Here is a 22,420-nt window from a genome sequence, read left to right on the forward strand (position 1 = left end):
TTCATTTGACTGTTTTGATGTGCTATCATTTTATTTTCCCACCAGCACCCTCTGCCAGCACCGCCTTCGCGTCGACCGGCCTCACAATGCTGCTCCTCTTGCGAAACCCGTCTCCAGGTTGCGTCCATATCCTATACACACGCATACACACACACATACACACACTCATGCCTGCGCACAGACACAAACACACTCCTACACATACACACACACACACACTCATGCTTGCACACAGACACAAACACATATGCCTACATACACATATACACACACGAACACCTACACACACACGCGCGTACACACACAGCATTGCGTACACAACACGAACACACATGCATACATACACCCGCACCCACACACATGCGCCTACACAAACACACACGCGCATTCATACACACACACACGCTCGTGATTGCGAAAAACATAATTTGAATTCAAGATGCCAAAAATTCAAATTAATATAATTTTTTTTTATATTTTGTCAACAGCTATAACTCTTTTAAGTTGTACATTCGACGACGGCAACTTATGCTCCTGGAAAGAAGCGACTGATGCTCCTCTTCGTTGGAAGTTCGGAAGTGGCACAAACTTGGAAAGCACGGGACCCAGACAGCCAGTTTTCGGACAAGGTAAAATTAGAGATCCTATATACGGAGAGATTGGGCAACGCAATGTTTAGTTCATGCGTTGTCAGCTCGAAATGCTGCGTTGTGAGAATTTCTAGCTTTTCCACGGAATATAGGACATGAAATCTTTATCCCTTTCAGGGGCGCATCATTAATTTTTGAGAAATATGAAGAAAAAACACCACAAGTAGGTTTATTTGATCATCAAGACATAGATTTTTTCAGTTAAAAAAAAATTTTTGGCAACTTTTTTCGCTGTGGGTGGTGTTCCCATTTGTTCACACCCCCCACCTGGGGAAGGACAAAAACATGTTTACACATGTAAAAATGAATTTGAATCATTTAGAACAATATGATTGAGTACCTCCGGTAAAATCAAGAAAAATGATTCACTCTTTTAGCGCTAATTAAAAATTTTAAAATCTGAAACAAAATTCCAATTTTGGGATAAACGAAAAATTTAAAATTTGATGATTTGGACAAGAAATTGAGTTTACGAAAAAATATTTTTTTGTTATTCTGCCATCTCGTTTTGTTCATTGAACTCAAAAGAAGAGGACTCAAGCGATCTTGATTCAAAACATTTGGAAAAAAAAGAGAAAAAAAATTTATAAATTGGTGGTTTCATAGCGCGACCACCGCCCCCTGAAACAGGGATTTTTTCTTCTCGTATTTTCATTTAACGGAGTGAGCGCCAAGTCTGGCAATCCGGGGCCAAACCCTTCGTATCGTCATGGCTCTTACAAAGAAAAAACTTTTTTCTCAAAAATTTCGTTCATAAAGATAGAAAACAAACAGATATTTGTGTTCTGCACATTGCATTTCATAATATCATAACTACTTTCTAATGTTTTCGATACAATGTACAGTGATATTTGGGGCAGAAGATACATTACGGTCTACGGGGAGTGGGCATCTTTGGACATGAGATGACCGCCGTTCCGAAGTTGTCCAATCTCTCCGTATTTAGGATCTCTAGGTAAAATGCCGCTCGGTCGAATCCTGAAGAAATCAATCTTAAATTTCACGATTTACCCAACTGGCGGTCTCTAAGTCAGAGCAATGAACGATTGATCTTACTGTCAGGAATAATGTAAAAATTTAATGCAAAAATAATATAACCCACAAATACCACTTTTCAGATTACCTTTTAAATGCATTGTTCAGCAATTACGAATTGCTTATTGTTTTCACTTGACCGTTGATAGACGTCCGTTCTTTGATTTTTACTTTCTTCTATATCTAATATATAGAGGAAAGTATTGGATTCGTGCAAATTTTCGAATTTCGAATTTTGACGGATTCGAACGTTTTGAGGTGTGCTGAGTCCATTTCGACTATTTTTGGAAAGTGTCTGTCTGTCTCTGTGTGTGTGTGTGTGTATGTATGTGTGTATGTGTGTGTGTCACGTCTGTGTGTGACCAGTTTTTTGTGGCCGCTCTACAGCAAAAACTACCGCACGAAATCGAACGAAATTTGGTACACATATGTGCCCCTATGTGAACTTGTGCCCATTGGTTTTTGGCGCGAATTCCTCCAAGGGGGGTGGAGCAATGGGACGTTTTTTGAGTTACGCGTGCTTGCTATTCCTCAGGAAGTAACTGGCGGAATCAAACAAAATTTGGACCATATGTTGCCATTAACAGGAACAGGTGCTGATTCAATTTTGGTGGCAATAACTCAAACGGGGGTTGAGCTATAGAACGTTTTTTGTCGTCAATTGTGACTGCTGTATCTCAAGAAATAATGAACGGAATGAAAGAAAAATTTATCGGCAAGTAGACCTTAGTGGGTATAAGAGCTGATTTTATTTTGGTGTCAAAAACTGAAAAGGGGGTGGCGCAATCGAATGTTCTTTTTTTTTCATTGTGAGTGCCATTTCTCAAGAAGTAATGCTACGTTCTGGATGAAATTTGGAATAAATGTGAATCTATTTGTAAATAGGCGTTGTTTCAATTTTGGCGCCAATCGCTCCATGGGGGTCTGATTTTTTTTTTTTGTGTTAATAAAAATAGCTTTATAAATGCAACAATAAGAAAGATAAATTACAATATTCTCGTCTGCTTATTTCACGTGATTTTAATTTTCGGGAGAAAATCGGAAATGTTATCGCAATGATTTAAAATTAATAACTGTTGCCATTTTATGTTTGTTAACAAATAAACCAAGCATAGGGATTGATCAGAATTCACAAGAAAGATATTCGGAACTCCAGCGCTCGAATACGCTACCTTGCGGTGATTTATAAAACTGCGTCTGCACCTAAAACATTGCCACGTTGCGCATCACGTGTGTCTGTTGACGTAAACGCGGTCAGTTTGTTCTGAGTAACGCATTCAACATGTCTAAGAACGCCTTCAACAACAGAAATTAATTCGTCCCTTAGTAGTATTCTCGAGCTTCTCAAAATAATTTCGAAAGCTTCTAAGCTTCTCAAAAGTATTAAATGGTGGAAGCGTAAACAAGAAAACTCTGGATTAACAAAATTGGATAACGTTATACCAGGTAAAATTTTTTATTGTTTTGTATGAATTTGTAAGAATATGGGGGTTTTTTTAATCTTAAATTAATTAAACTTACCATATTTTACAGCAGCATTTAGTTGGAATGGACAGTATGCAAAATATTTTCTTGAATATATTATCGTAGAACAAAATGAATAACCGAGAAAGAATTTACTTTATTCCTTTTATTCTCAGCTGAAAGGTTTCGCCAAATTTGTTTAGGGTTATTAATTTTTAGTATTGTGCGAGCAAAGTAGCCTTGGCGAGATTTCGCGTTTTTAGTTAAACCATTTTTAATTTTTATCATGAGTGGAATAAAATGGTAGTAAGATTACAGAATTCGATAAGTGAAAGGAAATAATGGTCAATCAACTGAAAAGAAAACTACCACCATATATCCGTGAGAATTTTGTTGATGATTTGCATAACATGACACAATTAAATCGTAACTCAGAAATTAGAAAAATCGAAACAGAAAATTTTTAAATGAACCGATTCGGGAATTCGAGAGAAATAACTCAACTACAAATGGAAAAAAAAATAAGCTCTAGCCAAGCAAGGCAAAAAAGTATCATCTTCTTTCGATAGCAATTTGTAATGTCACATTGAATTTTCTAGCATTAATTGTTATTCTTGTCAGGCCACAATTATTATTTAGTTTTATCAAGAATTGATAAATATCGAATTCAACATCGTGGAAATAGCTGCTTAGAACTACGAACTACGTAGTTTGCATGAATCTTTGACGTTTAGTAATGCTTCTTGAATTCTCATTTCTTTCTACGTGGGCCAGAATATCCACAAGACTTTGAAAATTAATTTTAAAAGAATAAAGCGAAAAAATCATACATAACAACAAAAATCACAACACTTTTAGCATTTTCTTCGTTACCATGTGCGTTTGTTGTAGTTTTCAATTCCGCCATTAGACAGTGACTTCAGTGCCCCCTATAGTTCGTTGGAGTTGCGAATAGAAGAAAGTTTCGTGATGGCCACAACATACTAGTTTTTTTTTTTGCGAATAAAAATATTTTTATTAATGCAACAATAAGAAAGATAAATCGTAATAGATTGTCGTCTGCGTATTTCTCGTGATTTTAATTGTATGGAAATGATAGGAAATTCGCAACTCCAACGAACTATAGGGGGCACTGCAGTCACTGTTTAATGGCGGAATTGAAAACTAAAACAAACGCATGTGGTAGCGAAGAAAATGCTAAAAGTGTTGTGATTTTTGTTCGTATGTATGATTTTTTCGCTTTATTCGTTTGAAAAGATTTTTCAAAGTCTTGTGGATATTCTGACCCATATAGAAAGAGATTAGAAACCAAAAAGTATTACGAAAGTAAACAATTAATGTAGAACACACAGTAAGTTGTTCTGAAGCAGCCATTTTCACGATGTTGAATTCGGAATTCATAAATTTTTGGTTCGCTTCGAACGGCATTTTCATTTTGTACCGTTTTTTCTATACATTAGTACATATTAAGTTCAGTTTCGTGACATTTCCAGCATTTGTTGACATTTTGGTCACATAGTGCACATACGTGGCAGACTGTCAAGAGTAACGTTTAACACTAGATAATTTATTTCTATGACTATATGATTGGATATCCAAAGAAATCATGCATTTAATTCATTCGTCATGGAAATAATTTACCTGATATGCGAAATCTTGTCAAGATACATTATTCTTTCACATAATTTTAAAACCATAACACTATAAACAGATTTTTGGCGAACTTTTATTTTTTATTGTTCAAATTCTTAACGTTCTTTCTGGATTTTTCAATCTGTTCTGCGATAAATATTTTCAAGAAAATTTATTTGCATACTGTCTATTTCAGTAGGATACTGTAGTAACAAATTTTATTTAAATCATTTATGTGGAATTAGGTTAAAGAAAAGTGTCCAGTCAATGTTGTTAAGTTCGTTTTTTTTTCATCGAATTGAAAAACTGATATTTATTCAAATTCACTCAGAACAAAATAAATAAAATGTGTACTCACAGTTTATATATGGTGGTAGTTTTCTTTTCAGTTGATTGACCATTATTTCTTTTTACTTATCGAATTCTGTAATCTTACTATCATTTTATTCCACTCATGATAAAAATTAAAAATGGTTTAACTAAAAACGCGAAAACTCGCCAAGGCTACTTTGCTTGCACAATACTAAAACTACTATAACCCTAAACAAATTTGGCGAAACCTTTCAGCTGAGAATAAAAGGAATAAAGTAAATTCTTTCTCGGTTATTCATTTTGTTCTACGATAATATATTCAAGAAAATATTTTGCATACTGTCCATTCCAACTAAATGCTGCTGTAAAATATGATTAGTTAAATTAATTTAAGATTAAAAAAAACTCATATTCTTACAAATTCATACAAAACAATAAAATTTTTTACCTGGTATAACGTTATCCAATTTTGTTAATCCAGAGTTTTCTTGTTTACGCTTCCACCATTTAATACTTTTTTGAAAGAAATAAGAAAAACTAACATTATTTTGAGAAGCTCGAGAATACTACTAAGGGACGAATTAATTTCTGTAGCTGAAAGCAAACTAAGACACATCGATTGCGTTAATAAATACTCAGAACAAACTGCCTGTGTTTACGTCAACAGACACACGTGATGCGCAACGTGGCAATGTTTTAGGTGCAGACGCAGTTTTATAAATCACCGCAAGGTAGCGTATTCGAGCGCTGGAGTTCCGAATATTATCTCAATGATTTAAAATTTTGAACTGTTGCCATCTTATGTTTGTTAACAAATAAAATATTTGTAATTCATTTAAGCAAGGCTTTTAAAATAACTTTCAATTTTCGCTCTTTGCTTTGCTTTTGCAATAATTCAGACATTGGGATAGTCGTCAAGTTTTTGCATGTGTCATTTTGTTTTTGTTGGGAATATTGCTTCCTCGTCAAGCATGGGGAGGGATCAGAAAAAAAAAAGAAAAATATAGAAGAAAGTTTCGTGATGACCACAACATACTAGTTTGATTTGATTTGATTTATCTATACTAATATTATAAAGAGAGAGGGCGGATTTTTGTGTGTTTATATGTTCGAGGGTATCTCCGGAACCACTGCACCTATTTGAAAAATTTTTTCACGATATGACAGGTGCTTTCTTATTGAGTAACATAGGCTATAATTCGAAAAAAAAATCCGATAGAGAGTTCTTTTTTTTATTCCAATTTAGGCCCAAATTTCACATAAATTCCCGAATATGGGAGTGAAAATTACTTGCATATATTAATATTATATATCGATGAAAAGGGTAGAATTTTCCGCGTTATAAACAATTTGTTTCAATGCTCTGACTTAATTACGGCTGGAGTAATTTGCGTTTTTAGCTCGAACTTTTTTAGGCTTAGCGGAACCTTAGGCACTACTTTCTTCATTAAATCTATCAATAAAAAGTGAAGGAATTGTCCCACAGTTTTCTTTTTGACATCATTGAAAAAAGCGACATTTTTTACTCCAGATCTCTCTCGACTTTTGGTCGAAAAACTTAGCTTCTATCTTCAAAGGAAAAAACGTTACAAGCGTTTTTAAATCAAATTCGAAAAATCATTTTGATTCAGGTTGTCAACCATTTTATTTTCGCGTTTCCACGGTTACGCTTTTTGAATCCATTGTTTCTTTCCTTATTTTGCATTTAATTTCTTAAACTTATTTTATTTCGTGTTTCTATGGTTACGCTTTTAAAATTCATCTTTCGCATTTTAACTTCTTAAAAGTACTTTAATATCAGTCGTCATTGTTTGGAAAGGTAATTTTGCGTGGTGTTTTTTTTTCTTTTATTTAAGCCTGATTGTTGAATATATGTCACTTGACATCAGGCTTGGAGTCAATTACGAAAGAATATAATCGGTTACGATTACGATTACAAGCTTGACAAACAGCAGATTACAATTACGATTACGATTATAATCCTCTGCCAAAACGTTTTTACGATTACAGCAATTATTAGATTATTTTAAAAATGTAATCGATTACAATTATGATGTTGCGATTACGATTCTGATTAAGATTACAGGCTCGTGGAAGAAAAATACATGTACGTAGTATATATATTATTCTCATTGCTCGTTTGCGAAAACTACGTCATAGTTGAAAAATCATGATTTTTGATTGCGCATTTAAATGCTGCATAACTAGTTTGACAATATATCCTGCATAGGTAATTAGATATCCCACATCTAAATGGCTCGCCCCATCATAATGTATATCGTACATGATTTAAATATTCATTGTTATTTTGCATACAACCAAAATTTTAGAGGTTACGTTTTCTTAAATTTACTTGCTATATTTCTACATTCTAATCTCTACAATTCCATATAATACTATTTAATTCAGCCCAATTAAACCCAATTGTTTTTTTTTCTGCAACTTTTAAATGTGTCCTTTTTTTTTGGACACATCTAATCTACAAATATTTATTGGTGTCATGTCCGGTAGCAGATTTTTTTTAGCAGTCTGTGTGGAAAATTAATAAACCTAAAAATAGTCTATAATATGAAACAACATTAAATTACTAATAATGCCTACTGTCTAACCACGGATTGTATGGAAAGGCAAACATCCGGTTTACACGCGGAAATGGAAGCATCTATTAGTTTTCAGGGATGTCAGATTTTGCAGATGTATGTTAATCTCTAAATTAAGCAGAGTCTCATTCAAATGAGCGGAATACGCATAGACTAATAATAAGAATAGACCGAGCTATGGCAACCCTTTTGCTGCTCATAAACCAAACCATGTGACTGGTGGATATCCTAGCAACAGTGGGCGTTGATCGTAGCAGACGATCAAAACGCGAGAAATAAAATAAATAGAATTGATGGAACACGGAGGACTGATCTTTTATGGAGTCCGATTTGTAAATTTGTTATTCTAAGTTGTAAATATTTTGTTAATATAGTGATTTTTTCGTTTAGATAGTATTGTGCATTTTCTTTAGTCAATTTCAATTACTCTCTAAGGAATTAAAGATGCTAGCGCCCAAAAAGAATCGGCAAACGGTAAGATTTTTACTTACAATTTCAATTTAAGATACCGATTAGTACATTTTTGCGTTAACGCAAAACATTTACGCCATTACGTTCACGCCAACGCTGACGTAGCAGTTCCAAATGAAATAAAAGTTACTGAAAACTGTGATCGAAAACTAATTACTAATGTCAAAATAATGCATAACTAAAAGAAAAACAGTTCAGCACCTGGAAAAAAAAATTATAATAAAAAGACATTACGGCTTAAAATACATGTCGAGTGCCAAACTATAGATAATGTTGCCATCTAGCAACCATGCCGCCAAAGTTTTCGCCAAGCCTTCCACCAGTCACATGATGTATCCATGAAGCAATTTTTTTATCAGCAAGTCTGGGAAAGCTCGGTCCACTCTTATTATTAGTCTATGGGAATACGCGCATAAAATTTTTATTTTTCCCCACATTCAGATGGAGTCGCCTTAACCGGATGATTGCCAATTCCATACAATCCGTGGTCAAACCGTACTATAAATCATCACCAAAGCATGCCTGAAAACCAAATGCTAAATTTTAAAATTATACTGCATAGACGTTTATATTCTGTTTTATACAAGAACCTATCCAGCTTCACAAATCGATGACGACAAACTTAGCGCCTTGCCACAGTTTTTATTATTATTATTTTTAAATCCTTCTTCTTGTTTCATTCTGAACTAATTGTTATACTTTGAATTCCCAAAATCGGCATAGAAAACGATTAAAAAAATAAAAAAGAACTTTTCCTATTCAGATACAGTCTGCAGGCCTCTTTAAGAATCTACCACGGGTGTCGCGCGGTTTCTGCTACCGGGGTATCATTTTAGCATGCTAATTTAAATTTCAATATATTTTGGGGCCGTGGTAGCCCGATCGGTAGAGCGTCGGATTCGGGGCCGGAGGGTCCTGAGTTCGAACCTCGATGGTCGAAGATCCACCGTCGTCATTAAAGGGGACTGGGAGACGTTAAATATGCTCGTGGTCTCAATGTCCTCCAAGTGAAGCGATACCTCTGTGGGTGCTAGCACCAGGTAGCTATTAGCTCCTGGACTAGTTCTAAATTCTCATTAACTGTTCGATGCGGTGATGGTACTGCCATCTATCGGTATATAAAATAATGGAGGCAAGGCACTTAGTATGCAGTCCTCGACATAAATACAGTTGTAGTCAGTTGTGACTCGGAATCGGAATCAATATATTTTCTCTATCCCTTAGGTAATTACATCTTCGTCAGTTCGTACGATGGGAACCAATCCAACAGCGAAAAAGTGGCAAAAATCCAGAGCCCCGTGGTGTCATCTTTCTACCCTCAGCCAGCCTGCTTTTCGTTCTATTACCACATGTTCGGGGCACACGTGGGAGAGCTGAGATTGTTCATGGTACCCATGCAGGACGCAAATACTGCGCTAGGCAGAGAGATAATCTGGAGAAGGAGAGGAACACAACCCGACAAATGGATACTACTGCAGGACTCGCTCAACCTCACAGAAGGCGACTACAGGGTGAGTTTGAAACTTGGTACAGTCAACAAGGTATGCGGCATGTAAAAGATCCCTTGGGTACTCGCTTGAATGCCCTGGGCAAAATAAATCCTTAGTGAAGTTTCGCATCGAAGATAACCCAGGTGCCTCCACTTGGTGGAAACTGGGAGCCAAAATTGTCTGTACCATTGACTTTCGCCTTAATGGTGGCACATTAAAGACTGGATGCCATATCGGGGGCTCGCACTTTAGAAAGAAAGAAGGAATGAAAAAACAGTCAATCAGGATCGCGACCCGACTTTTGTTTCCGGGAGGATTTTATCAAACACCTTTCTCATGAAATCTATATGAACCGTAAAATTCGATTTATTCGTATATTCCGTAGGTTTGGGCTACAGTAGTTTGTTTAAATAAGGAGGTGCTGCTTTAAGGGCATTAGCATGAGCAAATTAAAAAAATTGTGTGTTTAAATGAAGAAAAAATATCTAGTGGACAGTGGACACACTACATTACCTTTGTTGAGTATTCTGTCTTTTTGATAACTTTGACGCTTTTAAAATATGTTAAATAAGAATTCAGTACTTTTAAACTCAAAGAATTCGAATGTGGGCGTCAAATTTTCGAAATCTAAATTAAAACGCTGCATTGTTTTGTAAGAAATGGTGTTCGTAATAGCTAAATAGCTAAAATAAAATAAATGCTCTGAGATAAATCGCTGAGATTGAACAATTCTTCAGTATTAATAATTTCATTTTTCAATTGAAATGGAGTAAAAATAGCAATGAAAAATGCTAATAATAAATTTTTCAGCAAAAAAAGTATAATGAAAAGCTTTTTTTTTTCTTTGGAATGGTATGGAAAAACTTGGGAGAGGGTTTGAACCCTGAAAATAGAAGAACTTAATGTGCGATCAGCTTGCACTCATTTTAAGACATATCTACCAAAATGAAGGCATAATTAAAAAAAAAAAAAACTATGACTCTCAGACCAAATAATCGAAATTAAAAGCTTTTAATATGCTCGTTTCAGCTTGAAATTGAAGCGGAAGGAGGAAGTGGATTTGCCGGGGACATTGCAATCGATCACATATTGATGTCAATTGGAGCGTGTCCTGAGAAAGGTAAGAATCGAGTTTAAGATGCTCATAAAACACTCTAGCTTATTACCTGTGATTATCAGAGCATTTATTAATGCAATGGGGTGGTTTCCTTCAGTCAAAAGTACTACTTTTTGTCATTGAAATGGATAGAATGAGCAAAAAAAATTACATGGACCCAGTAAATACTTTCATTTTCCCAACAGTTTTTTTTTTAAATTAATTTTTTAAAATGTCCGATTTTTCAAACAAGGCGTGGTCTTTATGACGTCAAAAATGATGCATTTTGGTGCATCTTTCTACCACGTTTCCACATTATGATAATCAAGCAGCGAATTAAAATTGCGCTCTACGCTTGCTATCAACCATATCGTTGCCAATACACGTGAGTAAAGATGCGAATTAAATATTTTTGTTCTGTGAATGGCAACATGGAATGGCATTTCATCATTTATCATGTCACACGACAGAAGTGTAAACAATGAAAGCGCAGATATTTAAATATTTTTTAAAAATATTAAACTTAAATTATTTAAAAAATGGTCAGATCCTATGTTTTTAAGCATGCTCTTTCAGAAAAAAATACTTTTAAAATTTTGGAAGCGACCCCATTTCTCTTAGAGCCTTTAAAAAATGCGCAATATTTACATGAGCGTGAAAAAAACTGCATCATCCCCACATACTAGATACAAATTCATAAAAAGTGTTAATATAAGATTAAAAGGTTAAACACTGACAAGAAAAGAGCCATCAAATAAATTTTCATTAATTTTCTTTATAATTATTTTGCGTGTGTTCTTTGATAGTGCGCGGTAATTTGAGTGGAGCCTTTTCAGTTTATTTTTGTAAGAAATAATAATTTCCTGAAATTTCAGCTGGTGTACCTTTTTACGGACTTTAACGTGATATAAAATGGTATGCAAATTCGCTCGTGCAAAAAATTCAATTTAAATGCAATTTCCAACACTTCGGATTGTTTAAAAATTTGTAAACCCCCTGTGTGAGTTCGAGGACATCTTTATTCTTCTGCCAAATTTAGAGATGATCAGATGGAAACATCTATTCTTTGAGGCCATTCAAGCTCACACACAGGCAAACACCCATACGTAGATTTTATGGGATCGGCTTAGTGGTAATGCAAGTTACTGTTTGACCACGGATTGTATGTAATTTGGCAATCTGCCAAGTAAAGACGATTCAATCTGAATGAATCTAGCAGGGGAGAAGGGAAAATAAGGATGGAATTTTGATTCACGCGTTTTATAATATCACTAGTGCCTTATTCATTTATTGCATTCTCTAAAATAAAATAAGGAAAAACAAATATAGTTACCATGGGAACAACAAAAAGAAAAGAAAATACTTTCATTTCGTTCAGGAATCTAAAAGCAAAATAGTAAGCTCAAAACTTTGTTGTGAATAAATAAATCAATTAACTTTTGCCGTGAGAATAGAGATCGAATGTACTTTAGATTTAAAAAATGTTGCTGAGAGCAAATTTTCATTTTTACAAAAGTAAGGCTAAATAATAGAGAGGCAAAAGTGCACATCTGTAACAAACCAACTAACACCCCTATAAACTAATAGATACGTCCATTTCCGCCTATAAAACGGATATTAGCCTTTCCATGTAATTGATGGTCAGACAGTAAGAGTTTGTCGCTACAACCGCTAAATACGGTGTTGTCGTCTGTGTTTCTAGACTAATTCTGCGGCGTTTCACACCATACAACAGCAGCTTTTTTAGTATCATAGCGCAATGGGGTTGTTTCCTTCAGTTAAAAGTAGTACTTTTTGTCACTAAAATTGATCGAATAAGCAAAATAAAAAAAAATAATTAAAAAAAAATGAAAATAAATAAATAAATGACATGGACCCAGAAAATTCTTTCATTTTGCCAACAGTTGTTTTTTAATTAATTTTTTAAAATGTTATATTTTTCAAACAAGGCGTGGTCTTGATGACGTCACAAATGATACTAATTGGCGCTTTCTATTGCGTTTTCACGTTATGATAATCAAGAAGCGAATTAAAATTGCACTCTACGCTTGCTATCAACCATATCGTTGCCAATACACGTGAGTAAAGATACGAATTAAATATTGTGCTCTTCTGAATGGCAACAGTGAATGGCATTTCATCACTTGTGATGTCATTGGCGGAAGAGTAAAATACGAAAGCGCACCGATTTAATTCATTTTTCAAAAACATTAAACTTTAACAAATTATTTATAAAATAGTCAAATCCTATGTTTTTAAGTATGCTCTTTCAAAAAAAAAAAAAAAAAAAAACATTTAAAATTTTGGAAACGTCCCCATTTACAAACCGTGATCCTCTGAATAAAAGTAATTTTTGAAGAAGAAAACAATTTAAACAACGATTGAGTGTGAGGGTATGTTAAGCAAATTATGCGAAGTGGTAGCTCTGATACGTTGAGCTATGACCTTGACAAGGTTTACCTCTTTTTGAGGAGTTTAGTGAAAAGGACTGTTGGAGCCTTAAAGCAGGAATTTAAATGGAGGGAGCAAATTCAATCATTGGCTTAGCAAAAGCTGACCCAAAGACCCTAAGTCACGTGACTCAACAACAACTAATGGTTGGCACGTTTTGCGTGAAACGAGCGGAAGAAACACGATTTCGTCCAATACTTTGCTTTAAAATTTCTCACGTGACTTGGAGTCTTGGTTTCATGAATGCAAGTCTTTACTCCCTCCATTTTATCGCTTCTTAATGCTTGAAGCGGATATGAGTTGAATATTTCTGCGGAACTACTACGAAAATTCAACAACTCAACTCAGCTCCAATTGCTCTTGGCTATCAGGGGACATTCATTTATTACGTACTAGTGGTACCTGCAAGGCTTTGCCCGTAATAGAAAAATTAAAAGGTCTTTTGGTTCGCCTGTATATTTACAAATAATGCATGGTGAATTTTCTCGCCAATTGGTTGTGCCCATGTTACGGTTCCACGTAATGATAATTTCGTAATTTACTCGTTCATCTTATGATATTTTTGTTCTTAAAATTGGAATGGAAAAAGAACCACATTGAATTTTTAAAAAAACTCGCTTCGAGGTGCATATCCCCATGCTACAAACTAACTTTGTGCCAAATTTCATGAAAATCGGCCGAACGGTCTAGGCGCTATGCGCGCCACAGAGATCCAGACATCCTCCGGACAGAGAGACTTTCAGCTTTATTATTAGTAATAAAGAAGGATGATTTTAGCTATTTTTGACCCTCCCTCCCTCCATGTAAGGGTACGTAAGATTTTTCAAACTCCTCCCCCTATTCTTACGTAAGATTTCATTTCATTAATCAAAACAATTAAATGTTGTTAGAAAAGGATCAGTTAAACTAAAGCTCCCAGTTTGACGTAAATCAAATATTTTGTTTTTCAAAAGATAAGTTATATTGCTTTATTGCTGTCAACTACATATTACCATTATATTATTAGATAAATATAAACCTCTTTGGAATACCATTTATCAGTAGCTCAAAGTAAGTTTTAAAATAATCTTAAACACAAATCGGTTAAACAATCTACAAACCAATAACACTTTTAAAATACTGATCGACTAGTTTTTACTTAATTTCGATGAAAGTAATTTGAAACAGTTAAAATGAGATCAATTCAGATCATCTAGATTGAATGTTTTTTCGAAAGATTTTTGTATATAAAATATCGACTTGAGAAAATCTTATTTAAGAATGGGTTTGAACCCCCTCCCCCGTACCCTCAAAGTAAGGGTATGTAGAGATTTTTCCAACACCCCCCTCTCCGCCTCGGAACCTGTACATTTCTAATGAATGGCCCGTTGCCCCAAAAAGAGGTAAGCATTGTTAAGGTCATTTCACAACTGATATGGGTCACCCTAGAGTCTCTATACAGATAGGCAGGGGCGGCAAATAGGGGGGTCAAGAGGGGGCGGTTGCACCCCCAAATTTTTTTGAGCAGAATGATAGAAAATAAGTGAATTCAATTTATGTAAGTCGGAAATCAATGTTCATTTTTAAAAAATGTCGCTGGTACTCAGTAACACTATTTAATGAAACTCGACACATTCCCAGACTAGAAAAAGTGTTTTTCGTTTTTTGGATGATGACTTAGAAATTCTTGAAGTATTTTCCGACTTTTTAAGAACATAGAAAATTGATAGAGAACCATGGTTAATTTTAACTAAAGAAGACATTTCCTCATATAGGCTAAATATTTCATACTTGTGTGTCCAGTGTAACGATGGTATGTCCAATATGAGAGGCCTCTGCAAAGTGGTGTGGCTGCATGGTTTTTACAAGAAAATTCCTTGATATTTTACATTCACTTTAACACTCATTTTTTAAATGTATATTTATTTAATGAGTGTTCATCGCTTTCTTCTGCTGGAAACACGTTTCAGCTCAATGCAATAATGCTTTCGTAGAAACTTCTTAAAAATGCATGTGAATATTGAATTAAAAAAAAAACATATCAACAAATACCTTTTGTGGAGCTCTATAATTATGCAATGTCGGGGTGACACAAGATGGTCTTCAAGAGTTAAAACCATAAAAACATATCTCTATAACTTCAAAGCAGGGATTTGACGACTGGAAGAATTATTGCAAAACGATTCTCCCAATGGTGAAAAAGCCCATGCTTTTTAGCATGTATGACTTCGTTTGAATTTTTATTCAATTTGTTTGTATTGAGGAAGTTTTTGAAAAATGCTTTACTCTATCAAAACAACTTCAATCCGCTACCTTTAATTTTCGGACTATTCAAGCCACAGTTCAATCTACAATTGATCTGTGCTCCATACTACCATAGTTCAATCTACAATTGAAACTGAAAATAGATTTTACATAGATGTATATATCAAACAAGTGTGAAACTTTTCAAGATAATAACTTCCTCCGAGCCAATTTTAAAAAGGCGAAAAGAAAGTCACAAAAATCAACATGATGATGTGGAGTCTTAAAGAATCAGTCTAAAGATTGATTCTATAATATTTTGTATAAAGTAATAGATCCAATTTCGAATGAAATTAACACAAGATTTGATGATAATCATTTTTCTGCATGGTTGGCTCTATATTATCTGAATTGGATTTTGATAACGAAAAATAAAATGTTTCAATTATGAGTAAAATTTTTAGCATGAGGCAAGAAAATTTACGAACACTATACGGACAAACCGGTTATCGCATTCAGATGCTGAAGTTTCGTTCTTGTCATGGACTCATCAGTCTGGAATAGTGAATAATAGAGCTGGAGGCAGATGACATCTCATTGAAGCTGAGAGCGCCGACGAGACTAGATTATTCAATGATGAAAAAATAAGCGCTTCACAATTTTTGAAGTTGCCTGGGTGATTTTGAAGAGCAGCATATTAAACGTGTTTTCATACATAACTTTGTTACTTCAATTATTTTTTAACTATTCCAATCAGCTCAGCTAGTAGAGAAATATATTTTTTTTATGTCTCAGGAGGTTAAAGAATTATTTTTGAAGCGCAATGGACAAACAATTCAAACGAAGTTATACATGCTAAAGGGCATGAGCTTTTTCACCGTCTTTTTTATTCAGCTGTACAGGCAAAACAGCACGACACTGAGCACTGATTAGTAACACGATTCCCTGTCCTCCCGAATTCCAAAAATCATGCATTAAATTTTTTCCAAAAGGTATAAAAACTTTAGTATCCGAGATGTTTTGCATGATAACTTATTAGAAAGTTAATCAAAATTTTAATTGTTTTTAAACACTAATTTTTATTCATATTAAACCGATTTCATGACCACTTCCTGTTAGCTAATGTGCGTTTGGGACTGCACTGTGGTAATACATATTTAAGAAACTCGACCCCCCAAATGAAATGATGAAATGCCGCCCCTGCAGATAGGCCGAAGCATCAGCTTAAGTTTAGCCATTTTGGATTGGATTTTTCATTGTTGCACTCATAGGGTTACTACAGCAAAGTTTTGGATTTCGCCAAATCGGTCAAAAGTAATCTTTTATTTAACAAACAATTCACGTGCCGCTAATAATTGCTCACAATGAACAATCACCAAACGTGATAACTCGCCAGAAAAGACAACCACTCAAACACGCGCTCCGATCCAAAATGGCGAATCTTAAGCTGATGCGTCTGCTAGTATATATAGGGGCCTTAGGTCACCCTAGAGCCGCTATATATAGATAGGCCGACGCATCAGCTTAAGTTTAGCCATTTTGGATCGGATTCTTTATTGTTGCACCGTCAGGGTTACTACAGCAAAGTTTCGGATTTCGCCAAATTTGCCGAAAATAATATTTTATTTAATAAACAATTCACGTGCCCCTAATAATCACTCGCAGTGAACAATCACCAAACGCGATAACTCGCCAGAAAAGACACTCAAACACGCGCTTCGATCCAAAAAGGCTGATCTTAAGTTGATGCGTCGGCTCGTATATTTAGGGGCCTTAGGTCACCCTGTAGAGCTAATGACGTGCACATATTTGATGGTTTACAGGACCAATATTCGATATCCATGTTCCTCGATTTTTCGTTTATATCAGAAAATGGATTTGTACGGATATTCACTAGAGTAGTACGATTAAATTTAGATCCTAGCATCGATGTCAATATTTATAATGATATTTTTTATTATGTCTTCACAGAATGTCATGATGTTAACGGAATGTGATGGTAATTTTAACCCTTTCAGACGTGGCGTCCAGTATACCGGACAGGAACTTTAAACAGCTGCTAATCATTTATTGATTGAATAAATTACGCGATTTTTTTCGTAGTTAGCACTTTATAGTCTGCTTATTATTATATCTGTACAACAATTTTTCATTTTGGGATTGACAACATTAAAAAATAGGGATTGGGAGAATGGGACTTGCTCATTTTCCCCACCACGGATTCTCGTCGCAAAAGCGAGGTTTTCTTTCTGATTTTTTTAAAAACATATAATTTTTTATTAATCATTTCAGATGCTTATATTATGTTTTGTTATTGTTTAGAGAATATTTTACAAAGAAGTTTGATGTTTCATCGTTTTATTATCTGAAATACGTATCTCATATATCTCATATCATCATACCATATGTCCGGATTATTGGACGTGTCATAACCCTTTTAATTTCTCACCTATAAACTTGAAATTTTTTCTATAAGATACTCTTTACCATAGCACAGTGTCTACCAAATAAAAACACTTTTGGCTAAGTATTTCGAAATTCGGTCTGAAAGGGCTAATGATGTTTGTGTCTTTCTTTCAGAGCTGTGCGACTTTGAGAGTGGGACCTTGTGCGGCTGGACAGTTGAGCCGAGTGCGAAAGGAACGTTTTACTGGCAAGCTGGGGCTGACCTCATTAAAGGACCCGATTATGACCACACCACCAATTCAAAATTAGGTATGCTGTGAAGCTTTGACAGTCACTTTTTTTCTGTCTTCCACCAAGTAAAAGAAGTGATGTGTCCACAAAAAATTCTGCTTGAATTTCAAACAAATATTTCATTCTACGCACCTTCGAACGAATGCTTTTTCATTGATGTCGCATCACTAATACGTTCAACCCCTCATTGGAATCACGTTAAGTTGGATATTTGACTTGATTTCTCAATGATCGAAGCGGACTATTTTTGTTTTTTAAAATTCAGTTTCTAAAAGAGAATTTTCAGGTTTAGTAAAAGACATTAAAGTTGCAAGATATCCAAGAAAAATGATTTTACTGGGGAAGCAATAAGTGAATCTTTTGGCAGCAGGGCAGTAAATAGGGGGCAGGTTGGGGTGGAAACGTGAGCAAACTCTGTCATCCAAATAATTGTTTTTTTTTTTTTTTTTTTTTTTTTTTTTTTTACAGTAAAAATATTGCAATATACATATTCAAAGCACCTACTCTTTTGGCCAGTTCCCTCAAATATTTTTTCCCAGCTACTGTACATTTTTCAGTGCATAATACTTTAAATACTTTCTTTTAAAAGACGTTTTTACAAAATGTTTGAGTCTCTCAGAAGTAATGTACACCAACATTTACCACTGTTAATAGTTTCAAGTTAACTCCCTTTAAAATGTAAGCTATCTAATTCAAAACGTATTCATAGAATTAGTACGTTAATTATTTCGTCAGCTTTGCCAATTAACACTTACTCCTTAACTAGTTATATATATATTTTTTCATACATTTAATTTCGCATGGTAAACTAACTAGCTGTGAATCAAAATGGGTAAAAGAATATTCGCTGGATTTAAAAAACACTTCGTAAAATAAATTTACCTTACAATTAATATATTTTACTTAGCGGCAGTTACTACAGTGAAACTTCGATAACTCGAAGTTGCAGGAAACGCAAAAAAGTTCGAGTTATCGAAAATTCGACTAATCGAAAACAAAACCAAAACTATAGAAGAAAAAGAAAATGATACCACTAAAACTTAAAAAATTTATAACATGCTCAAAAAAGTGATAAAATAATGTACCAGTGATACTATATACATACATGACATAATTAACATATAATTGTAAAAATTAAGGAATTTATGTAGATTGAAAAACAAATTTAAATTTGTATGCATAATGAACAACTTTTTAACTTACCAAAAAAGACATAGGTATCATTTTTTAAAAAAATCTGTAATCAAACATTGCTTTTGCGCGGATATTTGTTCTTTCACTAAATAATCTTCGGATACTTTTAATGCGTCAAAGAGAGAGTCTGGAACATTCGGACGCGATTCTACAAAAACGCGCAATATATCTGCTGCTCGTTTTGCATCTTGAATCGAAGGTAATTTTATCACTGGCTCAAATACTTCTACCTCTTCATCACCAGAATCTTTTTCGCTTTTTTCCGTTATGCTTGATAAAATTTCTTCATCTGTCGGGTATTCAGTCACTAAAACTCCGTCATCAACTGACACAAAATCCATAAAATCTCTGTCGGTAGGAATGTTCATTTTATTTTGTAAAACGCTCCACTCACTTTGAAAATTTATATCATCCATATTTTCGTCTTCTTCGTATTCATTATCTAGCTCCAAACAAGATGTATCTTTTACAAAACCAGCCTTTTTAAAACAGTTAACAATTGTCTGTTGTGTAACATCACTCCATGCTTTCCGCAGTTCCCGGATACTGTCGAGCAGAGTAATGCAAGGAACCGAATTCTCTTCCAGACACTGTAGAATTTTTAATACAACACGTTTTCTGTAGTGAACCTTTAAATTTTTTATGATGCCCTGATCCATAGGCTGCATGATAGAAGTTGTGTTCGGAGGAAGAAATTCCAATTTAATTGCAGTTAAGTTATTTGCCGCTGCCTTGGGATGTGCAGGGCAATTATCAATAAACATTACAATTTTTCTTCCAGCTGAGATAAATTTATTATCTATTTTTTTAAGCCAAGAATTGAACACCTCTGAAGACATCCAGGCTTTACTATTGCTTGTGTAATCGACTGGCAAAGACTTGACGCTGTTAAAGCATCTCGGCTTCTTAGCCTTACCGATAACAAGCAAATGCAGCTTCTCCGTGCCTGACATATTGCTTGCTACCATAACAGTTATGTGTTCTTTGCTCCGCTTTCCACCCGAACATGTGTCACCTTTTATAGTAAAAGTTTGGTCAGGGAGACATTTGAAAAAAAGTCCCGTCTCATCTGCATTAAAAATATCATTTTCATTGTACTCCATTAGAATAGTTTTTAATACTTTTTTTTTTCCATTCTTCGCAAATTTTTTCATCCACTACTGCGCTTTCGCCACAAATGGTTCGGTACACAATGTTGTGTTGAGTTTTAAATTTGTCTAGCCATCCTGCGCTAGCTTCAAAATTTGAAATGCCGATATTTTTTGCGAAAGTTTCTGCTTTTTCACGTATGATTGGTCCAGATAACGGAACATTTTTCTCTCTCGCTACTAGCATCCACTTTACTAAGGCCTCTTCAAGCTCTGGATACCTTCCATCCTTAAGGCGTTTTCTTTTTGCATTAAATTTTTCGTCAGCAACCGCTTGGAGGTAGACATTTCGGTTTTTTAAAATTGTTGAAAGCGTACTTGAAGGCACAATAAACTTCAATGCAATGTCCTTCTTTTTTGCTATGCCTAAATCGACTTCTTTGATCAGCTCAACTTTTTCTTGCAAATTTAAAATTTTAAGTTTTCTCTTAGCCATTTTTTTAAGGTCTAAACTTTGAGGGATAAGCAAGACAGCCCCTCAATCACACGCTTTCTTTAACACATAAAGAAAAACAGCAAATTTAGAACGACCTTACAGCTTTGTAGAACAAAACGCTAATTCGAGAAAGAATCCCTTCTGTCGAGACAACAGTCCCCGCCCGACCTTTTTTCCCCAAAAGTGGATATTTCAGTCCTAAATGTACCGCCCCCCCCCCCTTTCTCTATTTTTTTCTGTCCCGGGCTCCGCAAAGTCAGAGCTTTGGTTTCCCCCTGTGCAGGTTTTTCTTTTTAAGAAAAAAAAATGAAGCAAACAATACCTTTAGGAAAAAAAAAGATAAAACATTTACAAGGTTACCTACAAAATATCGAATTCCTATTTATTAGATCTACTTGGTCTAGACGCCTTTTGATGCAATGCAGTGACGCCAGCTTTTTTCTTTTTGTTCATACTAGAAGAAAAAAAACGATTTCGACTTATAGAGTTACATTAGCATGGAAAATTTGACAAGGTGAGGGGGAAAAATTCGGCTCATCGAATATTTCGACTCAACGAAATTCGGTTTATCGAAAATAATTAACATGCATTCTCCGTTCAGTTGGACGGGAATTAATAACCACTTCGGCTTGTCGAAGTTTTCGACTCATCGAAGTTCGACTTATCGAAGTTTCACTGTATATGTCTTTTTTAACTGTAAACATTAAACTAATTGTAATGTCATTATTTGTTTGCAAAAAATCGTGTTTGAAGCCATCAGGTTAGCAGTTCATCCCATTGCTAAGTTAATATAATGTCCTCTGTTTGTTATCTCTACTAATAAGCATCTTAAAATCCACATGCACATCATTAATATTAAATGAATGATAACATTCGTCTTGTATCCTAGGCTACTATCTTCAAGCTTTCACACAAGCTTCAGCTACAGTCGGTGAAGAGACTAGTTTTGTGAGTCCCACATATGTAGGGAGCCGCTGGGGACCTCATTGCCTCACCTTCTGGTACTACAGGCCGGGCCTGGGCGTCGGCAAGATCAGTGTCACTACCAGAAGAAACGGAAAAGACACCATTATGTGGACAGCAAGCAGAGACGTTGGTCAACGCTGGCATTATGGACAAGTCAATATCAACAAAAAAAGTACTTTTCAGGTAACAATCTACATTAATATTTGACAGCCTATGAGAAGTTTTAGTTGAAATTCAGTAGATTTACCCAATCTATTCAAAACTCCACTCGTGTAATCTGCATTGAAATTCAGCAGACTTGCACAAATCTGAGCCAGATACTAAAAATAAATAATGCTTAAATTATCACTATACATCAAAACGTACTGACTCCCGATAAGATTTGGAATAGTTCAAATGCTGTAATGATTCAATCAAATTGCCACGAAGCGGGAATATGAATACATTCATAAGCAATGCTGTAAGTAAAAAGTTCGAAAAAATATCCTTTTCTTGTGCATCAATTTTAAATGCCATTTTATCTGGGTGTTTCCTACGTGCGAAGTCAAATAGTCG

At 34.8% G+C, this 22,420-nt stretch overlaps 1 protein-coding gene across 1 annotated transcript in view; it reads left to right on the forward strand.

Annotated features, from left to right (window-relative positions):
* Positions 1-22,420, forward strand: part of LOC129224198 (MAM and LDL-receptor class A domain-containing protein 1-like) — a 124,444-nt gene that overhangs the window by 77,611 nt on the left and 24,413 nt on the right. Inside the window, exons 12-15 of the mRNA XM_054858616.1 lie at positions 9,389-9,675; positions 10,684-10,774; positions 18,005-18,139; positions 21,789-22,048. Of these exons, the coding sequence (XP_054714591.1) occupies positions 9,389-9,675; positions 10,684-10,774; positions 18,005-18,139; positions 21,789-22,048 (773 nt within the window). The remainder of the gene's footprint in view (positions 1-9,388; positions 9,676-10,683; positions 10,775-18,004; positions 18,140-21,788; positions 22,049-22,420) is intronic.

Source organism: Uloborus diversus, chromosome 6 (genome assembly GCF_026930045.1).
Source record: "Uloborus diversus isolate 005 chromosome 6, Udiv.v.3.1, whole genome shotgun sequence".
In the NCBI taxonomy this organism is placed as follows: Eukaryota; Metazoa; Arthropoda; class Arachnida; order Araneae; family Uloboridae; genus Uloborus; species Uloborus diversus.